Below are 21,144 nucleotides of genomic sequence, written 5' to 3' on the forward strand. Positions count from 1 at the left end.
GCACATTTATATTTATTGCACGCTGCACTGACACAATATTTGAAAATTAACTGGGCCCCGCAGAGACAGGAACCCCCCCCACGCACGACCTGGTCAAGATGCTCTATTACATGGGAAGAGGCAGACACCTTATTAAGTGGCTATACACAGGGATCCGCTCCCATGTACAGAGGTTGACCTCACTCCGTTGCGTACAACGTGGATGGGAGATACAGGGAGAGATTTGGGGGATAAGGAATGGGCGACTATTGTGGAACACCACAAGAAAGTGTCGAGGAATGCCAAATTTAAATTTATCCAAACCATGATACTACACAGGGCTTATCTCACCCCCCATAAACTAGACAAAATGTTTCCGCAGACACAGCACCACTGCCCTAGGTGCCTGGCAGAAGGGGTCGGACTTGTACATATGTAATGGTCATGCCCAAACTTGCGGGAGTACTGGGATGCAGTCAGGCAAATTATCAAAACGGCCACACATCGAGATATACCAAATACTGTAGAGAACTGCATTTTAGGTCTGTACAAACACGTCTCCAAGAATAAAGTACAATACTGTTTTGTTGATCTGGCACTCCTTTTAGCGATACGTGCCGTTACAATGCGCTGGAAGTCGAAGAAGGCTCATAAAGAAAACGCCTGGCACACTGAGCTGATCTGCTGGCATAGTGCTGAGAGTGCTGCCATTCGCAGAGAGGAGCTCCGAGGCCTACGCAAAGTCCCAATAGCGTTAGAATGGGATGTCATGTTGGAGGCGCTTAAAGCTGTGGACATAGACCAGTACAGTAGCCCTAGTCACACACACAATAGAAGGCGTAATGCGGAGTTCGTTCCCCGGACATCATGTCACGACATTTAACAAGACCAATATTTATAATATGCAGTTTTCTCAAGAGCCCCCAATGCACATCAGGGTCATAGCCTAGACCGCATGAGCATGTGTAGGACTGGAGGGAGAGGTTAGGGGGTGTATATTTGAATGTAGTTGGTTTATTGTTATATCATAGATGTTACGGACACGCCGTCTGCACACGGTACAGGATACGTCAAAAGGTATAAATGCTGGGAGCTACATTGGATGCATCGATAATGTGACGGATATGTGTCTACATAGATGTGTACCTATCTTCTATAGTCATCCTGCATAGACGTTTGTATTGGACATTTAAAACCCAAGGTGCAGGATCTCCCACCGAATATAACCAGCATAATGACAATGTAATTGCCTTGTACTGATGGTATGCTGTATGCTTGAAAATAATAAAAATATGTAAAAAAAAAAAAAGACAAAAAAAAAGAAAGGGGTTCAGATTAGGGTGGGTGTCAGATTGTCTTGCGGCATATAGTGAAGAGTAAAAAGATAGCATTTACGCTTGGACAGCGTTCTGCCCGATCACCATCTTGTTGTCTGTAGTACGTAGCTCGCTAATGTAGTCGTTGGCCCATGGCTTTTTAAGAAGACCAGCCAATGTTTTTCCAGCTTGGTCTTCCTCACCATACCTTCTGGCGCGTGCCTCTTTTCCTAGATAGTGTGTTTCCCTTTGGGTTGCTTCTTCAAATTCAGCAGTTTTTCCACTAATGTTCCTGAGGATCACCGTCTGGTTGGAGGTGTTCCGTTTCGAGCTCCCAAATTTCTCCCACGAGGCCCCTGAGGTCCCCTCGCAATGAGCTCAGCACAACCACTTGCCCGGCGATACATTCACCCCTGATAACAGATATAAATGCCTCCCAGAGTGGAGGGGGATTCCACCGTGCCCTCATTCATTGCAAAGTATTCCACTATGGCAGAACGAATCGAGTCTCTAAAAACTTGGTCTCGAAGAGCTCCTGATCGGAATCTCCAGCTAAAAGCTCTGTTAAGGACGCCTGGTAATGAGAACTCGAACAATGCCGGAGCATGATCAGATAGGGTTCGAGTGAGGTGGGTGACCTTTGAAACCCATGTTACTATGTCCTTCGAGGTTAGCCAAAAGTCAATTCTGGACCAGGTGTTATGCGCCGAAGACACGCAAGTGCCTTCCGCTTTGTGCATGTGGCGGTGGCGCCAGATGTCCACCAAGCCATAAACAGTCATAATAGTCTGCAACAGTGCCGCTGCCCGCAGGTGGGCGCGACGAGAATCCCCCGATCTGTCCCTGTCCAATATTACATAAAAGTCCCCTCCCCACAGAACCGCACCTGGACCAAGCGTCTCAACCAGTCGCCACACCTCGCCATAGAAATCTGGGTCATCCACACTGGGCCTGTATACCAAGACCAGCCTAATTGGGTAGCACCCCTGCTAATATTACGTATCTCCCTTGTGGGTCATAGAGCGCAGTAAGAGGGCGCCAGGGTAAACCCTTTCCTGAGGATAATCACAGTCTCCCTCTCATAATTGGAGTAGCTTGCAACAAATTTCTCTCCCATCCATCCCGCTCGAAGGCGCTCGCAGTTGGCTCCCATCAAGTGCAATTCTTGTAGGAAGCATATATCCACCCCACGCCGATTAAGAAATGCCACAACCAGCCTTACTTTCCTGCAGTCATTCAGGCCACGGACATTCCACGTCACTTCTTTCAAGGTAGTCACATTTTCAGCATGCGCGCCCATACGTTCAGTTGCAGAATATCCTGCATGCCTGTAACTTTAGCAACTACTGGTGTGTGGCAGAAGGAGGCCAGAGAAGGAGGGAAAAAGTAAAAGGGGGCGGGGGGAGGAAGACAACAAAGCGAATGCAGACGGCCCAAACCCCAGTAACATCACCCACCTCCCACTACAGCTACCCAACTTTGCTGAAAAGCAATGCCCCTATCCCAATGCGGCCACAAGTGGACAACTAGCAGAAACCGATTAGGACTCATCCCAGAGGGGAAACAACTAGGGGCCCAGCGTGTCCCAGCTGGTGAAAGCTGGGTGGCTAGACATAATAAGCACAGCGGGGAGATCCCCGCTGTCAGCAAGGCAGACAGAACAACTCAAGATAGGAACATTCTGAGAGGGTGAGACCATCATGAAAAGAGAACAAGTGGGGGTGTCCACCACCCATTCCAAAAGCTCATGGATCAATATGCCAACACAGTTCAGGCAGTGAGATAACTGTTCTCGCTGAGAGGTTCTCCTACCTCTCTGTTTCTCTCCGCGCGAAGGCTGTTTGGGTGGTCGAAGATTTAAGGCAAATTTGGCAGTTAGTTTCAGATCGGTAAAGTATGTTGTTTTACCTGAGTGGAAGATGCATAGTTTTGCAGGATAGAGCAAGGAGTATTTTAATGTCCTGTTTCTGTAACATTCTTTTCACTGGCATAAACTCTCTTCTAGCGGCCTGTATAGTCAGGGTAAAGTCTGGGTAGAACATGACAGCTTTGCCCTGGTACATCGTTTCTTGCGGTTCTCTGGACCTGCGCAGTACAGTGTCCTGGTCCCTGTAATTTAGTAAACAAGCTATTATCGGTTTCAAAGGGGGCCTGGGGCCGAGAGCTCCGTGGGCTCTTTCTACTATGCAGACTGCTGATAGGGAGTCGCCATACAGGGAGCGTAGCATTTCTTCCATATAGTCCTCAACACAGGTCATGGCTGTGGACTCCGGGATTCCCACAGGTTGTTGCGCCTGGACCTAGCTTCTAGGTCTTCGTTCTTATTCCTGATGACTTCCAGGACTTTTTCATACAGAGCTGCTTTTACAGCGTGGCAGCCCCCTCATCCCCCACTGCTGATGTACGTTGTTCGACTTCCGCGATGCGTTTATAATAATAATAATACAGTCATTTATTGAGCGCGAACAGCTACCTCCTAGGAGGTGTCCCGGGGCTAGAAGAGATAAGTGACACACAGGAGGCAGGCAATGATCAAATCACTACAAATGAAGCCAGATTAAAAAGCCAGGTTTTAACTGCCTTCCTAAATTGTGTTTCGGAAGAGATCTGACGCAAGGAGTTAGGAAGGGAATCCCACAGCTTGGACGCTCCAAACAAAGGATCTACCACCCAGGCGGATTTTCTTCACTCGAGGATTGCAAAGAAGTTTCTGGGAGCAGGATCTCAAAGCACGCGAATGCGTGTAGACACCCAGCCTCTGTTTCAGATACGAAGGGCACAATCCGTGAAAAGCCCAAAATGCAAGGGTCAAGGCCTTAAATTTGATTCTCTTGGATACTGGAAGCCAATGTAGTTCTCTAATATGCGGAGAGATGTGTTGCTGAAAAGGAACACATTTGATTAATCTCGCAGCCGCATTTTGGACCATTTGGAGTTTCTGAACCAGGTAGGCCGGTAAACCGATATAGAAGCTGTTTGCGTAGTCTAGGCAGGCAGTTACTGTTGCGTGGACTACGGTCCTGCAACAGCTCTCAGGCAGCAGATGTATACATTTTCACAGGTTTCTCAAGCTACTGAAGCAGGCAGCTGTGACCTGCTGAATTTGGGCAGAGAAGGATAAATCCACCTGCCATGTTACACCCAGATTTTTAACATATCCCTCTGGTATAGGTTGCAATCCCATTTCCTCAGGCCACCACAGGTCTGCAGCTGGAGGCTGGGTTTTGCCGAAGAACACCAGTTGTATCGGCATTCAATTTGAGTTTATTGTTATTCATCCAGCCTGCTATATCTTTTAAGCAGCCTCTGAAGCACTTAAAAGAGTATTCAGTTTGATCATTGAACGGGAAGACCAACTGGGTGTCATCGGCGTAGGAAATTGCCTTCACTCCCGAGTTGGCTATCAGAGTAAATAGGGGGGCCAGATATGTGTTGAACAGTAGCAGACTTAGAGCCGACCCCTGTGGCACCCCGCACCATAAATGCTTGCGGGTGAACTGATACAGTTGTAGGGCCACCCTTTGAGTACGCAAGTGGAGGAAAGAGTTCAGCCAGGCCAGGGCTGTGCCATTAACCCTGCTGTCCAGAAGACGTTGCTTCAGTATAGAGTGGTCCACAGTATCGAATGCTGCAGAGAGATCCAGGAGCAGCAGAATGGCTGATGCCCCTGAATCCAATGCCATTCTGTATTAATCAGCTACCTCTAATAGCACCGTCTCTGTGCTGAACCCAGCTCGAAAACTGGATTGGGTATCGTGCAGAATATTGTGGCTTTCGATGAAATTGGCCAATTGCCGCTGCACTACCTTTTCCAGCATTTTTGCTGGGGCTGGCAATAGAGAAATGGGTCTATAATTGTTCAGTTACTCTGAATCTATATTTGGTTTCTTTTTAAGGGGAAGTAAAGTGGCATGCTCCCAGAGATCAGGGAAAGTGCCAGAGGAAAGGGAGGTGTTCCAGATTTTGGACAGCGCATTGCTCGTGGAAGTTGCCAAATCTTTCCAAAGTTTGGGGGGGCACGGATTTTCCGGCGAGCCAGACTTACAGCCCTGGTGAATTAAGAGAGGAGAGGCAGGGAAATGTTCCTAGCTACCACGTCGGATTTAACCGTAGTCGCTGTATCAGAAAAGGAATTATAGACCTTACTGATTTTATCAAAAAAAATTGAGATTCTCTCGCACAATGCCATAGATGACTGGGCGTCGATGACCAGCTCGCGGGGTTTGAGGAAAGAGTTGACCACCTTAAAGATAGCCTTGCCCGGTTTGTCGGAGGTGTCAATACACTTGGCAATGTGATCTCTCCTTGCCTCCTTCATGAGTTTATGCATAACCTTCAAAGATTTCTTATATGTCATTTTGGCGGAGGTGTCATACTCCATCCTCCATTGTTGTTCCAAGCGCTTACACTTGCTTTTCATAGCCCTAAGTGACTAAGTTCATCATGGCCAGATACCTTATCTTTTAGCCTGTCAGACAGTCAATTTTTAGGTCAATGGCAGAGAGTGACTGTTTAAGGTCTTTAAACATCTTGCGAATGTTCGGTTCTTGTGTGGACGTGGAATCCAGATTTAACTCTGTCTATTCTTCCTCCGAGGGGGTAACCCACGGAGAGGCCTGCGCTGCACAAAGGACAGCTTTGATTGCCAGGCATCTGCTTTCCCTATCATTGCTTGTCACCCCTATGCACCCCAAGGGATGCACTGCAGTAGGTCAGCAGTGAGTATTCATGCTACTTTTCTCTGCTGGGTACCAGGGCCTTCAGAGGGCCTCGTCGTGCCGCTTATGTGCTGTACCAGTCCGCAGCGACGCCATTCATTGGGTGAGAACTGTATCTGGACTCAGCACCACCCTCAATAGGGGGGGGGCAGCTGCTCTCTTCTGCTTGATGCTCCCAGCCAGTGCCTTTCAGTCCTAGGCCTGCCGTTGAGGCGGCACTGCGCTGATATTACAGCCTCCCGCATGCTCAATACAGATTGGGCGGAAAGGCAATGTGTTTCTTCCATTAGCATGGAGACATGATCCCATGCTAATAAGGAATAAGGGAATGTCCCTATAGCCAGGGCTATATGTGTGCAGGCTCAATCTGTACTACAGAGGGGGCTGTGCAAGTACCAGTGGACCCTACACTAATAACAAAGCGCGCCAGGAGTACAGAAAGTAGAAGCACACGCCTCTTGTGCCACCCGAGCACTTTATTGATTGGGGTTCAGTCTATGCAGTCGCTCCTCCTCTGAAATGAGGGAGGTAGGCTGGAAGAGTTGTAGGCTGGAAGAGTTATAGACTGGCCTATATGCAAGATAGATACCACTTTTGGTGAGAAAGACTGTTAGGTGAGAAGAGCTAGCTTATCCAGTGAGAATATTGTGATACATGGTCCGATGAAAGGGACTGAAGTTAACCATTCCTACTGGCTGAAATTACAGCCACTCAGAAAACAGTTGAACTGTGCAGCTGTACAATGGCTCAAATAGGAATTCCATAAGCGGGCCAATTTTGTGGATGCAGCATTGTCCGCATAATTAAGGATTTGCCACATAATTCACAATCTGCTGTACAACCTGGATTTTCACACAAAACAAAATGTCCTGCTCAAACGGATCAAATGTTTACTAAAAATGCAGCAACATATATTGATGTGCAGTGGGAGGCTATTTGCAAAGGATGACTGCTCCCCTTATTTTTGCCTATTGCTGTATTTGTGTGTTAAACGAGTGCTAATGAGGTGAAACCTTTTCCCAGACAGTGCTAAGCTATGAAAACAAATGATAAAATAAGAAAGTAACACTATCATAAAATGTGCCACATTATGACGCATAATGTGGCCTTTTTTGCTGCATACTTTAGTCAGCTCTGCAGCATAATTTGGACCTCCTCTGCCACAAAATTTCAATGGCACAGACTATAAGGAATGTTCACACAAGATTCAAATCTACTAAAGAACAATTAACAGAATGGGAGGAAAACAAGTAGAAGAAGCCTACCAAGAAACGCTCCACTCTTGGAGACTTAAGGAAGGCTGGTGGGAGAACGCACTAGGGAAGATAGAGGAGCTAAATAACCTCTTCGTGTAGTCACTGCTAGGCCCTCCTGGGAAAGAGACAGTGTGACGAGTAGATCATCAAAAAGGTAGGAATGATAGGAGTTCAAACTTTCCGACTCACACCAATGAACAAACATATCAGCCAGCTTAAATGGGTTTCAAAATGACATCAGCAACACAAGAAGATGATGGACAGAATACAGAACATATCAAACATTCACCCTAGCCACAGATCTGGGTTAAATCCATCGTTTTCTTGCTCACTTAGCCACCCCAGTTTGGACGCACCCATATGCAAATCAGTCTTGAGCCTGCTCCCCATGGGAACAGTCCAGCCCGCACTGCCAAGCCAGGTCCTCCCTGGACCAGAAACAAGCATCATTGGGGCCGGTTTCTGGGCACCATCCCATATCAGCCAGGCTAGCTTGAATCCAGTTGCACAGTGAGCAAGGGACCCATGTCTGAGCTTACCCTTCCCACTTAGGGCAACTATAGTAACACAAAACCTTGAAACAGGTCCCAGTACCAAGCACATGAAACAGTGATCTTATATGCAAAACTGTGCAAACATAACACATTAAAGATGTAAAATAACAATACAACATTCAATACTAGGCATAGTAACACACTAAGGGTGTGCAATAGAGAGACTGGCGTCAACCTAGACAGGTGTACAGCTCTTCATCCATATTAAACCTGTGTGGTACTTTGCTATATGCCTCCAATATGAAACGTGTTTCTAGGCTATGGTGTGCCTTTTCCCCGTCCTCCCCTCTTCTGTTCTTGGGTATGTGCATTACACAGCTAAATATCAACTCAGTGGGATTGCTGCTGTGGACTTTATCAAAATGTCGTACAACTGGGTAGCTGCGATCGTTGTTTGTGATTGCTCTGATGTGTTGTAAGATGTACACTTGTATAGGTTGATGCCCGCCTCTCTACTGCACACCCTTAGGGTGCTACTATGCCTAGTAATTATTGTTTTATTGCAATTTTTCATCTTTATTTTGTTTTGTCTGCACATAAGATCACCTTTTCATGTGCTTGGTAGAGCATCTCTTTCACTTTGATAGGACCCACTTGAGATGTGTAGGATTACGATAATGTGGCTCCCTTTTTCTGGTGGTCCAGGATACACAGGGCGTTATCCTCTGGGGCTGTCTAGAGAGATAAGCCGCACAACTAACATACAAGCACTGGCTGCATATCTTGATTTTATTATATAAGAAAATGTAGGAGTCCAGAAGAAAATCAAGCTGTAGCCCTTAATTGTGTATGGAGATGCTTTTTAAGGGCACAATACAATTGAAGTAATTGTGACAAGCGGATGATTATATCCATAGAACAGGCCAATATGGCTAATTCATTTAATGGCATAAAATGTCTTTAATGAACTTTGCTTGTAAATACAATATAAATTGCAATGTATTTAAAAAAGCATGAATAACCTTGAAAATTTTCAACAAAAATGCAAAAACCTGCATGTTTAAAGATGGTGCACGTATTGAAATGACACTTTAAAAGGTGGAATAATAATGGCGCTCATTGACATGAACAAGGTTGTAAGTGGACAACCGAAACGCATTGACTTTCTCTTTCCTGAAATAAGCTCCTTTGGGATCCACAACTTGGAGTGCCGTTCTTTGCTTGTTTTGATTCACGGATGTAGAATATATACACAACCTTGATATATGTGACCAAGACCGATGTATGGTGAAATGTGTTATCTTTTGTGGTGCCGTATATAAGTATCTTGCTTGATAGCCCTACCGGTGTGGCTAGATTTCTTCCTTGTTATGAAGGGAGAGTAATTGTGTATGTATCTATACCTATATATATATATTTGTATTCCATAGAACAGACTAAAGCGGTTATCTAATCTTGCATAAACTATGGTATTCAAAATCAAAACTATATATAGAAACTGTAGGAAGGTCAGATTTTGAAGATGGGAAAATTAAAAAAAAATGCATACAAGATTACTCTTATTTGGAGAATAAAACGACATTGCTACCTTTATAATCACTCTATTACTCTTATAGTCAGTACTCTCTTTCCCATTATTAACCTGCGGGGGACAACCTAGCAGCAGCACCTGAAACTGCTTCTACAGCTATTTATAGAGCTTTTTTCACTAGTACCACATACATGTACTTATGCAATAAGCAGCATGCTGTGTTGCTGCATAGATGCACGTCCTTACCGGTACCACTTTAAAAAAGGAACCGATTGCTGTGAGATTTCTGACTGATAGGTAAGGGGTGGGTGGGAGGATGCCGACAATGGAAAAGAGGTCATATCTTAATCCAACTTTCATATCCTGACTTTTTCAAATGCCCAACCGGTTGCTAAATTGCACAACACCTGGGTATGACTAAAAGTAGGATAAAGAAAGCAGTACTTAACACCTTAGATCCAGTCATAAGGGGAAGAAATGTGGTGCTTTGAAATCATTTTAAAGCAGAGCATTGTTAAACACATCACACTTTATTTTCTGGTTAAGAAACAAACACTAATGAATTCAAAACTAATATCCGGCTGGCTGGATGTTTTGGCAGGAATCTGGACAAATGGTACTCAAACAGAGAGCTGGGGCTAATGTGATGTTATGTGGAGACTGTCAAAGCCCTTTCAAACAGGACCACAGTAACGCACAGTTAATGGTATTTCTCAGTTTCCAATGCAAATGTTTTAGCAAGGATTTGACAAGGGCTCCCACATATGTTACTGCACTGAAATGCAGAAATGGCCATCAATGACAGAGTTAACAATCGTTGGCAAAAAGGCATTCTATAACTGTTAGGGATTGCTAAACTATTAACATAATGAAAACAAGCATGCATTCTACGTACCTTTATGCTTGTAGACTGTAGTTTCTGGAAAAAGTACCTTTGAAAGGAGAGGGGAACTTTCAGCAAACTGATAACTCCATTGCATAAGCAGGCAGTGTGCTGCAAGAAACAAAAAAGGGTGGGGGGTGTCAGGGGGACAAATTAAAAGACGTAATTGCAGGTGTTTAAATTCAAAATAAAAGACATAATTACATTCTTTGTTCTATAAATCAAATCCCACCACATATTGTGCCTTCCACTAAAAATTGCAAAAGAAAAGAGAAATAACTTTTTGTGATCTGTTTTCACAGAAGAGTGTCAAACACACTAATTCTGAACATTCAGTTTAGGTGACTAATTGTAAAATTATTAATCATGTTAGCGACCAACAGCATGCCATAAAATGTACAGTATTGTTCAGGCTCCTAAAGGGCTTTTTAAACAGTTTTCACACCACAATTAATTCAGGTTTGAAAAATGAATGTATGATAATTACTTTCTGCCAACAGCAACACACCATGGACCACATCATATAAAGTGCCCTTGTTTATTTATTTTAATGGTTTTTATAGCGCAAACGTGGGAGGGTAGTACACACAAAAGGGAAGGTACACTACCATCTTCAGAGACCCGGGGAGATAAACTAATAAAAACCTTATATCATAGTTCACTGCGTGTGTGCCTTACATCTGTGCCACCATGGCACTGATATTACAGAAGGGGCTGTAGATGCTAGCACAGAACTTGAACCCCGCAAATAAGGGAACCCTTTGTCATTGTGCTCACACAGTATTACAGACACAGATGATACGACAAAAATATCTGTCAAGTGGCACACAGATTATGTACAGCATAGAAGGTGACACAGTCAGTGTGCCCCAAAATAGTGCCCTCTGGGAGGGCACCCCAGGTATTATCAGGGATCACATGCCTCCTGTGCAGGTGCATGTAGCCACTCACTGCACACCTGCCTGTGGGAGGTTCTCTGACACCTTTTCAAACGGACGGCCAATACATCTACAGTGAAAATGGAGCCATTGTTTCGAGCTGCATCTCTCTCTTTCACAAGAGTGCTCTCCGCAGCGCAGGCGCAAACTATCAGAGTTTGTGTCTTCAGCGCATTCTTTAGTGTAATCGGGTGCGTATAAATAAGGATGCAGTGTGGGCCACACCAACAGAGCGCACCAAATGTATAATTTTGGCCTACATCATACTTACAAGTAGCACTGCTATTTAGGGAGTCAATCTAAATGAATAACATATGTGGAGATGACTACCCTCAAAATCAAGAAACAGAACCCAGAAATGAATCCAGGGGCTTTTTCAGTCCAATTCCACTTGCGGACAAGAAAGGACATTTTAGGACTTACGACAGTAAAGGATAGCACTGGTCGCTATTTTTCTTATTAATAACTTTAACTTGCCATATATGAAACAGGGGGATATTTCCTACTAAGGAGCTCCACTTCCTCCAGCACATGATTGAATATGGACATCATCCTTCTTTCATATTCACTCTCAGCTTGTGTTGCTCCACTGAAATTGTATTCCTGAAAACTAGAGAAACAAGAACATTACTGCAAAAAACAATCATTTATGCATTGGATAGCTTTCTTTCCTAGCGTTGTAAGTTTTTAGTGAAAAAAAGAATAACAATTGTTTGTAAAAAACGTATTAAATTATCTTAGACTTTTCAAAGTAAGCCTCTGTTTCTTTAAGTTTCCATTTTATTTCTTAACTTAAGAATTGTGGCACTGAATACCTTACAAAGATGAAAAGGCAAATGCTACTTACCAGTATGGCATGTAGAGCTGCAGATCTACACACTGTGCATAGATCGCCATCTTGTGTGGGGCCCGGATGTTTGCAGTTGTTTTTCCTCTTGGAAAGTCTTTGGAAGTCACGAGGTATGTGGCTCCTCCTTTGGATCGTATTGCGCATGGGCTTCGGCTCCATCCTCATATTGTTTTTCGCCAGCAGGGAAATGATGGAGCGTAGTAAGAAACAGTGAAGATGCCTATGTGTGTTGTATCTAAATAAGATAAACTGGAACAGATAAAGGTAGCCAGGGAGGCGGGTGGGCGTGTGTAGATCTGCAGCTCTACATGCCAAGAACAGATGCATACTGGTAAGTAGCATTTGCCGTTCGAGGCATATGAGCTGCAGATTACACACTGTGCATAGATTATATAGCAGTACCCATTCCTAGCGGCGACCACCAATATCTGTTGCAGTGGTTTGAAACAATGTCTTGAGTACAGCCTGGCCCACACTAGCTTGTTGCTTAGTTTGCACATCTACACAGTAGTGTTTAGTGAAAGTGTGCGGTGTTGACCATGTAGCTGCTTTGCAGATATTATCTAAGGGGATGTTTCCTAAGAATGCCATGGAAGCCCCTATCTTACGTGTAGAGTGGGCTTTAGGGGGAACGGGTAGCGTTCGTTTTGCTTTGTGGTAGCAAATCTGAATGCATTTGACAATCCACCTAGCTATCCCAGATTTGGAGATGGGGTTGCCTTTATGTGGTGGTGAGAAGGAAACGAACAGTTGGTTTTGCGAAAAGGTTGTGTTCTCTCGATGTAGTAGAGTAAGGCTCGTTTTACATCTAGTGTGTGGAGAGCTCTTTCTGCAACGGTTTGTGGTTGCAAGAAGAATACGGGTAGTTCCACAGATTGGTTTAGGTGAAAGGGAGAAATGACTTTAGGGAGGAATTTTGGATTAGTATGGAGAACAACCTTATTATGGTGCATTTGCAGAAAAGGTTCTTGAATGGTGAGTGCTTGTATCTCACTGACTCTTCTGAGGGACGTGATGGCTACTAGAAAAGCAGTTTTCCATGTTAGGAATTGAAGTTCACATTTGTGTAGAGGTTCAAAGGGAGGCCCCATTAGTCTGGTGAGAACGATGTTTAGGTTCCACACAGGTGAGGGTGGCACTCTGGGGGGAATTATTCTTTTGAGGCCTTCCATGAAGGCTTTTATGGCAGGCACTTTAAAGAGTGATAGGTGCTGCCTGTTTTGTAGGTAGGCTGCTATGGCTGCAAGGTGCAGTCGAATAGACGTGTAGGCTAGATTGCATCTTTGTAAGTGTAGTAAATAGCATATGATGTGTTGAATGGACACATCTAAGGGATTGAAGTTATTGCTGTGACAATAGACTACAAATCGTTTCCACTTGGCTGCGTAGCAAGCTCTAGTGGTAGGACGTCTAGATTCCCTAAGGACGTTCATACAGTCTGGGGGGAGATTTAGATAACCAAATTCTAGGATTTCAGGAGCCAGATCGCAAGGTTGAGCTGAGGTGGGTCCGGGTGTCTGATCTCTCCATGGTTCCGAGTTAAGAGGTGTGGAGAGAGGTGTAGCTTTTGGTGCGGTACTACTGATAGTTCCAGCAGTGTGGTGTACCACGGTTGTCTGGCCCAAGTGGGAGCTACTAGGATTAGTGCGAGGGAACGTTGTTGTAGTTTGCGCACCACTAATGGAATGAGTGGGAGAGGCGGAAAAGCGTACGCAAATCTGCCTGACCAGTTCATCCATATCGCATTGCCTTTGGACAATGGGTGTGGATACCTGGCGTCGAAGCTTGGGCATTTGGCGTGTTCTTGGGTGGCGAAGAGGTCTATCTGTGGATGCCCCCACATTTGAAAGTACGGGTGAAGAACTTGTGGATGGAGTTCCCACTCGTGGATCTCAGTTTGTCTGCTCAGGAGATCTGCTGTAGTGTTTTGGACTCCTGGGACATGTTGGGCTAGGAGAAAGATTTTTCGGGGTACGGCCCATCTCCATATGCTCTGTGCTAGCTGAGAGAGCTGCGGAGAGTGTGTGCCTCCTTGCTTTTGTATATAGTACATGGCTGTCATGTTGTCTGTGCGGACTAGAACTGCCTTGCCTGAGATTTGTGTTTGAAAAGATTTTAGGGCTAAAAATATGGCTAGTAACTCCAGATGGTTGATGTGGAGTAACTTCTGTTGAGGTGTCCACCTGCCCTGTATGGTGTGATGTAGTAGGTGAGCTCCCCATACGGAGAGCGATGCGTCCGCTGTTAGTACTATCTGAGGAACCGGGTCCAGGAACGGTCGCCCTTTGGAAAGGTTTTTGGTGGTCCACCACTGCAGAAAGTGATGGGTACGACCGTCTACCAACACCAGATCTGTCAGTTGACCCTGGGCCTGGTTCCATTGGCGCGCTAAGCACTCTTGGAGAGGACACATTTTGAGTCTTGCGTGAGGTACTATGAATATGCAAGAGACCATCATCCCTATTAGTTGCATGAACACTCAAGCTGGAAGAGAGTGCTGTGGCAGAAATTTGGCAAGTAGAGCGTGAATGCTTGTTATCCTGGCAGGACTCGGGTAGGCTAGTGCTCTTGAGGTGTCTATGGTGGCACCGAGGTATTGTTTTACGTGGGATGGTTGTAGATGGGACTTTGCGTGGTTTACTGTGAAGCCCAGTTTGTGACTGGATAGTAGCGTGCGTGTGTTGTACACACTGGTTGTATGAGCTGGCTTTTATTAGCCAGTCGTCTAGGTATGGGAAGACATGAATGTGTTGTCTTCGCAGGTGTGCGGCCACTACTGCTAGGCACTTGGTAAATACTCGTGGTGCTGTGGTGACTCCGAATGGGAGCACTTAGAAATGATAATGTTGGCCGTCCACCACAAACCAGAGGAACTTCCTGTGAGCGTTGTGAACAGGAATGTGGAAATAGGCGTCTTTGAGATCCAAAGTGGCCAGGAAATCGTTTTGGGAGAGCAGGGGAAGTACTTGCTGGAGTGTGACCATGTGAAAATGGTCTGAATGGATATATTGGTTCAGGGGCCTGAGGTCTAGGATGGGCCTTAGCGGGTTGTCCCTTTTTGGTATGAGAAAATATAGGGAATAAACCCCTATATTGTGTTGGTTGATAGGAACTAGTTCTATTGCCTCCTTTTGTAGGAGGGAGATTACCACCTGCTTTAGTAGTGTTAAATGTTCTTGTGACATTGGGGGAATGTTTGGGTGGAATGTTTGGGGGGGTAGATGTTAGTTCAAGGCAATAGCCTGACCGAATTATTTGTGTTACCCATTTGTCTGAGGTGATGGTAGTCCAGACTGTAAGGAAATTGTGGAGTCTTCCCCCGACCGGAGTGGGATGGTCTAGGGGGAGTGGAGGGAAGTCATTGGGCAGGGGTGGAGGCAGAGCGGGAGGTGTTTGTCTTGCCTCTGCCTTTATTATTGTTGCCTCTGTAGCCGCCTCTTTGGTAACCCCTTGTAAAGGTGGATTGGGTAGGGGCTTTATAGTAAGTGGAAGCAGTGTCTGAGATGCCTCTGGATGTGCTTCGAAAGGAAGAGCGGCGAAAAGAGCCCCTGGGAGTGTGTGATTGTAAGGCTCCCATAGATTTCACCATATCTGTCTTTTTTCATTTTTTTCAGGGCCTCATCTACTTTTGGGCCGAACAGGTGTTCCTGGTCAAAAGGGTGGTTCAGGATGGAAGCTTGTACCTCTGGTTTGAAACCTGAAATCCTTAGCCAGGCATGGCGACGGAGGAGGACGCTGGTGTTAATTGCCCTAGAGGCGGTGTCAGCTGCATCTAGGTCACAGCGGATGGAGGTATTGGTGATGGTTTTGCCCTCCTGAATGAGTTATTGGCTCTATTTTCATATTTATCAGGGAGGTGTTGCATTATGGCTTCTAGTTCGTCATAATGGGCCCTGTATCTTGCTCGTTTTCGTGCTGTAGACACTACTAGGGAATCTAGTGGTGCTGGCCCTCTGATGTAGCAGGATCTGTAGGGGCGGCCTTATATTTTTTGTCTATGCGAGGGTTGATGACCCTGGCTCTGACTGGATCTTTAAAGACCTCCGGCGCGTGCTTGATAACTCCTTTGAGCATGGGAAGGATGGAGGTGGCCCTGTGTGTGGTGTCGAAAGTATCAAGGAGGAAGTCCTCCTCCACGGGGTCGGGATGGAGGTCCACACCGTGGTAGTGTGCAGCCCTCTGGAGTAGGTGGTTGAACCCCAATGAGTCTTCTGGTGGGGATGGTCTCGAAGGGTAGAGATCATCCGGCGGGACGTTAGGAATGTCAGGAATGTTATAGTCGTTCCATGGGTCTGGGGAACCTGTGGGAGTGGGGTCCCCTGTAGGTTGGTCATGGGGCTCGTCCCCTATGCCATCATAGACATTGTCATCATCCGGAGAGGGTGTGGGGGAATGATGAGGTGGGGGGGGAGAAGGAGGTGGTGGAGGAGGAGGTGGAGGGGGTGGAGGAGGGGGCGAAGGTATTCTCATAGGGGAAGTAGCAAAGTCTTTCCTCTTTGGAGGTAGAGCTGGGGCAGGCTTGTCCAGCTGTCTCTTTTTGATGCAGAGCATCAAATGTCCAGTTTTAGGATCCTTGACCAGTGTTTTTTGCAATGGATCAGGCTTAAAAAGTTCTTCAGAGAGTGGCCTGTCCGTCGGCGCCGAAGGCGTCGGGCCGTAGGTTTTTTGGTTTTAGAGTCTGCACTAGTGCGCTGTTTTGCACTATGCGGCTTCGAAAGGGCTGGTTGATTACTCGGCTCCGAGATGGTTTTCGGCTTCGAGATATGGGTGTCAGTGGCCTTGTGTTTTTTGCTCGGTTCCGGGGATGGTGTCGGTACCGAGGCGCTTGAGCTGGTTTTCGGCGCCGAGTGCTTCGGTAAGGAGCTCGGTACCGAGGGGGGGGAGGCCATTTTCTTTTTCGGCATCGGTGCGGAGGAGTGTTTCTCGGCACCGATGGTGGGCTGGCTCGAGCCCGAACCGCCGGAAGGCTTGATAAGCTTCTTTACCGGTCCCGAAGGTGCGGTGTGGGAAGCAGTGTTCTTGTTCGTGCCTAGGCTCGGAGGCGAAGGCGTGACCGAAGCCTTTTTCGATGCCGTCGAGGGTGTGTGTGTGTGTGTGTGGGGGGGATTTCAGTACTCACGACCCTCTGTGCCGGAGTAATGTCCTCCACATCTGAATTGTCGGCTTCGGAGGCGCTGACGAGGCCCTCGTCGATGTGTTGTCCTTCCGGAGTGTCGACGCCTTCTCCGAAGATGTCATCCGGGATCGCCGTCGACGAGTGTGCCATAGTTCTTCGTGCCCTTCGGTCTCGAATGGTTTTCTTGGACCGGAAGGATTTGCACGCCGGACATTCTCGAGCCTCGTGTTCAGGGGAGAGGCAGAGGTTGCATACTTCGTGAAGATCGGTGTGGGGGAATTTGGACCCACATCGAGGGCACTTCTTGAAGGGAGTCCTTTCCATTAGCCAGGACCGGCACTTGGGTAAGCCCGAAGGCCGTCGTCAACGACTGGAATCGAAGGTCTTGATCGATGAAAGCCGCGTCGAGTGGGGGGATCGCGATCGAAAACAATACCGCGAAAAAAGGGTGAGGATTGCGCGTCGATTGGAGAACTGGAAACTGTTCAGAACCGGAGCGCGAAGATCACATCCGAGCCCGATGGCGGAAAAAAACAATCTGAGGATGGAGCCGAAGCCCATGCGCAATACGATCCAAAGGAGGAGCCACATACCTCGTGACTTCCAAAGACTTTCCAAGAGGAAAAACAACTGCAAACATCCGGGCCCAACACCAGATGGCGATCTATGCACAGTGTGTAATCTGCAGCTCATATGCCTCGAACATACTATTCCAGTTATCTTTTTTGATCAATACCTATTTGACATTTTATGATGCATCACTGTAATATAATTCACAATCTCAAAATCTCAATGAGCGTTAAGTCCAATGGCTGAAATGCAAGTGATTTTACTGTTTGACACTTTGGTAGAATACCAAACACTAAGCGAGGATCTGATTGCCAGAGGGACTCTGCGAGGATTGTGGTGTATTATATGGTATGGCTGTGCGACCTTACTGTGTAATACACTCATAAAACCATCTTGGGTCCAGTCAAATAGTTTGTTAAACCTCTAATTCAATTCGTAGCTGTGACTTCAAGCAGCAAGGCTTTAACAAAGGAACTAGTGTCAAGCATTTAGAAGCACCAAACAATGAAATAAGGAAGCAACACAACACAAAAGAATTCCAACACAAATAAAAAAAAAGTAGATTTATATTTGTATTAATTTTTAGACACCAAGATGAGCAAAACTCACCGAGGATTTTAGAGATTTATAAGAGAAACGTAAATCTCAGCTTTTTAGTCCACGCTTTGGTAACCTTAAAGTTCACAAACTTCTAAAAAGTTTAAAAGAATTGTGTTTGGCTACTCTGGCCCGAGTTCGGTGACCAATTCTGACAGGGAGAAGGTCGAGGGGGCAATAAGAAGTATCTGGACAGTTACCAGATCACCAAAGCAGTCCTAAGTCCAGTTCCACATGACGACAGAAGTCTTCCTGGGGTTATCCCTTGGTTTACCGGTAAGGTAAGATGACTTTGAACACAGTGGTCGGAGTCCCTCGAAGTCCTCTTTGAGCCTCTAGAGGTCAAGCTGCGACAGGGCCACTGATCTCCGCACACAGCAGGTCCAGGGATATCCTTTGGTAAGTGTTAGTGACAGTCTCTGGAGACCAATCCATACTCTGATGAATCCTCAGAGTCTGGCTGACAAGGGTGCAACTTTTGAACCCGGGGTGGCAGTCTTATTGACAGCATTTCGACGGTCAGTGGCGTTTCCTTGTGAGTGGCTACTGACTGTCCAGAAAGGGCTACTTCAGCTTTTGTGGCCCTGGTGCTGGAACAGGGGGTCAGACTGACCCTTGGAGTCTGGCCGGGGATCAGCAGTGCAGTACTTCGGTCCTTTCTCCAGTCCAGATGTGATCTGATGCTTATGGGTGCCAGGGGTGCCTTATCTATGCCCAGAAAGTGCACTGGGATGATGCTGCAGTCACTAGCTAATGGACTACCAGGATTTATCCCGCCCTGTGATGACTTTCCGCTATGTGTGGCATGTAACAATTCCAGAGTGCACTATTCTGCCCACTCTTAAGATGTCTGAACTCTTTCTTGGATGTTAGGAGTTTGGTAGCCCACCTTTAAGGTGTGGCAACCTGTGGGCTACACGCCCACTGGAAAACCGGTTTGGCCACTGGCATCCCCTCTCTGTTCGAGCTGTGAGCCTGTCTACCTGAACAAAGGGGCAGCCCCACATTACTGTGATCGCAATTTGACCATCAAAGGAGGCTTCTCCTTTGAAGCTCACCTTTTGAACTAACACCCTGTTTGGCTTCCTGGAGGGGGAGGTACACCTCCCTCAATAGCATGCCTCTTTAGTCCCTGGAGGGCAGAATGCTAACTGGTGCTGTGCCGGCTTCGATGTGGCAGAAATCGCTTTGATTTTGGTGCAGGAATCAAAGTTGGGCTGGTCACTGGGCCCGGGGTTGAGCCGCACACAGCAGCAGGGTCAAGATGCACAGGTAGCATCAGCCGCCATCTGTAATCCAAATTGATGCCTCATCGGATCAGTGGGGTCTGAATATTCTCCAGAGGGGCCAACAAGGGTACCGAATATTCAGAACATGGCTTATTTGAAATACTCTCTATGTTGTGACATCACCAACAGACTTGGAAATTTGGAGTACATCAGGAAAAGTTTGGAGAATCGGTTCCTCAGTAGGCCAAGGAGACAGACAGGCACATTGACGTCCACTGGACTTCTCTGATTGAGACGGGCAGAATGAGGAAGAATCCAGCTCAGTTTTCTTGGGTTTCTTTTTGGACTGTGACTTACCTGAGGATTTTGAATGCAAGGAAGATCTTTCAAAGGAACGGCTTTGGGAGTGGAAGCAGGTCTGTGCCTTCAATCACAACCGTAAGAGGGACCTTGCGCGACTTCCGTCAGTGCTCAAGGACAGAGATTGGCTTCTCAAACCTGGATCGACTTACGGTTCATCTGGGCGTAGTCCCTACAAGCTTTGGAGTTGTGCAATAATCCTAAAGACAAAAGACAGACCTTGTGGGGATCTGTCACAGGTATCTGTTTGTCAAAGTGCAGAAAAGGCTTAAATGCTGTAGTCTTAAGAAGAGACATGTTTCCTTGCACACTGTGAAAAAATCTGCAGGACAACATTTGTTAAAGACCAGGAAAAAATTTGAGAGTGAGTTCCAGATCCGTGGCCGAAGACACCGAAGGAAAGGAACTGACATCAGCGAACAGGGGTGGACCTTGCAGGTGTCTGATGTCACTTTGGGATAGGACAAAGCTGATGTGGAGCCATACGACAGCACTTGCTGGCCCACTGGAGCGATGCTATGAAAAAGCCCCAGATCCAGTCTGGCACCTGTGGGTATTCACAAGGGGAGGAATCTACGATCAGAAATGTCCATCAGAATGTAAATTATATAGCACATTCTCTGGCAGGATTATTTTCATCCATTTTAGCTCAAAACAACATTTTTGTAAAATCTTCACATTTTGAGGTAAATCAAGGGGTAATGCAGTAAGTGATAACTATGTGGTAAACACTATAACCAGAAACTCACATAAATCCTCTCCTTGTGTAAGATAATGCTATATTGCATTCTTTGGATTCTGGTGGCAGCTACAAACCACTCAATCTTGGGCCTTGTGGTTTATGATGTCATCAAAACTCCTTGATGGCAATAATGAACCCGATTACACTGATAACTCTTACGTTTGGGAAAATCGCTCCATTTGAAAGTTACATTTTTTTTGTCTGAGCGCAATACAAATTAAAAAAATATACAACCTGACAGGCATGAAAAATGTTTGACGTTACTGTTTGTTTATTCTGCACGAAGGCCTGAGTTACTTTTGCAGTCAGAATCATACTAGATAAAACTGTTAATAAATAAGGCCAATGCAAGGTATGAGAGTTCATGACATACTGAGCAGAATTCCCCTGCAAAGACAGATCTATAATTGTACAAGGCACAATTTTTTTAATATGGTGTGAGATTTTATAAAGCTATCAAAATAAATCAAGACACAGAATTTAGCCATCAATAATGGATTCACTTAGTGAGGTAATTCACTAAAAATAGAACATTTGTGGTTGATTTGTCAAGTGTTAAACATTT

At 46.0% G+C, this 21,144-nt stretch overlaps 1 protein-coding gene across 1 annotated transcript in view; it reads right to left on the bottom strand.

Moving 5' to 3' along the window:
• Nucleotides 1-21,144, bottom strand: part of INTS7 (integrator complex subunit 7) — a 293,620-nt gene that overhangs the window by 42,705 nt on the left and 229,771 nt on the right. Inside the window, exons 17-18 of the mRNA XM_085612860.1 lie at nt 11,593-11,725; nt 10,190-10,288 (exon numbers count right to left, since the gene is read on the bottom strand). Of these exons, the coding sequence (XP_085468986.1) occupies nt 10,190-10,288; nt 11,593-11,725 (232 nt within the window). The remainder of the gene's footprint in view (nt 1-10,189; nt 10,289-11,592; nt 11,726-21,144) is intronic.

The sequence above is a fragment of the Triturus cristatus genome, chromosome 6, assembly GCF_964204655.1.
Source record: "Triturus cristatus chromosome 6, aTriCri1.1, whole genome shotgun sequence".
Taxonomy (NCBI): Eukaryota; Metazoa; Chordata; class Amphibia; order Caudata; family Salamandridae; genus Triturus; species Triturus cristatus.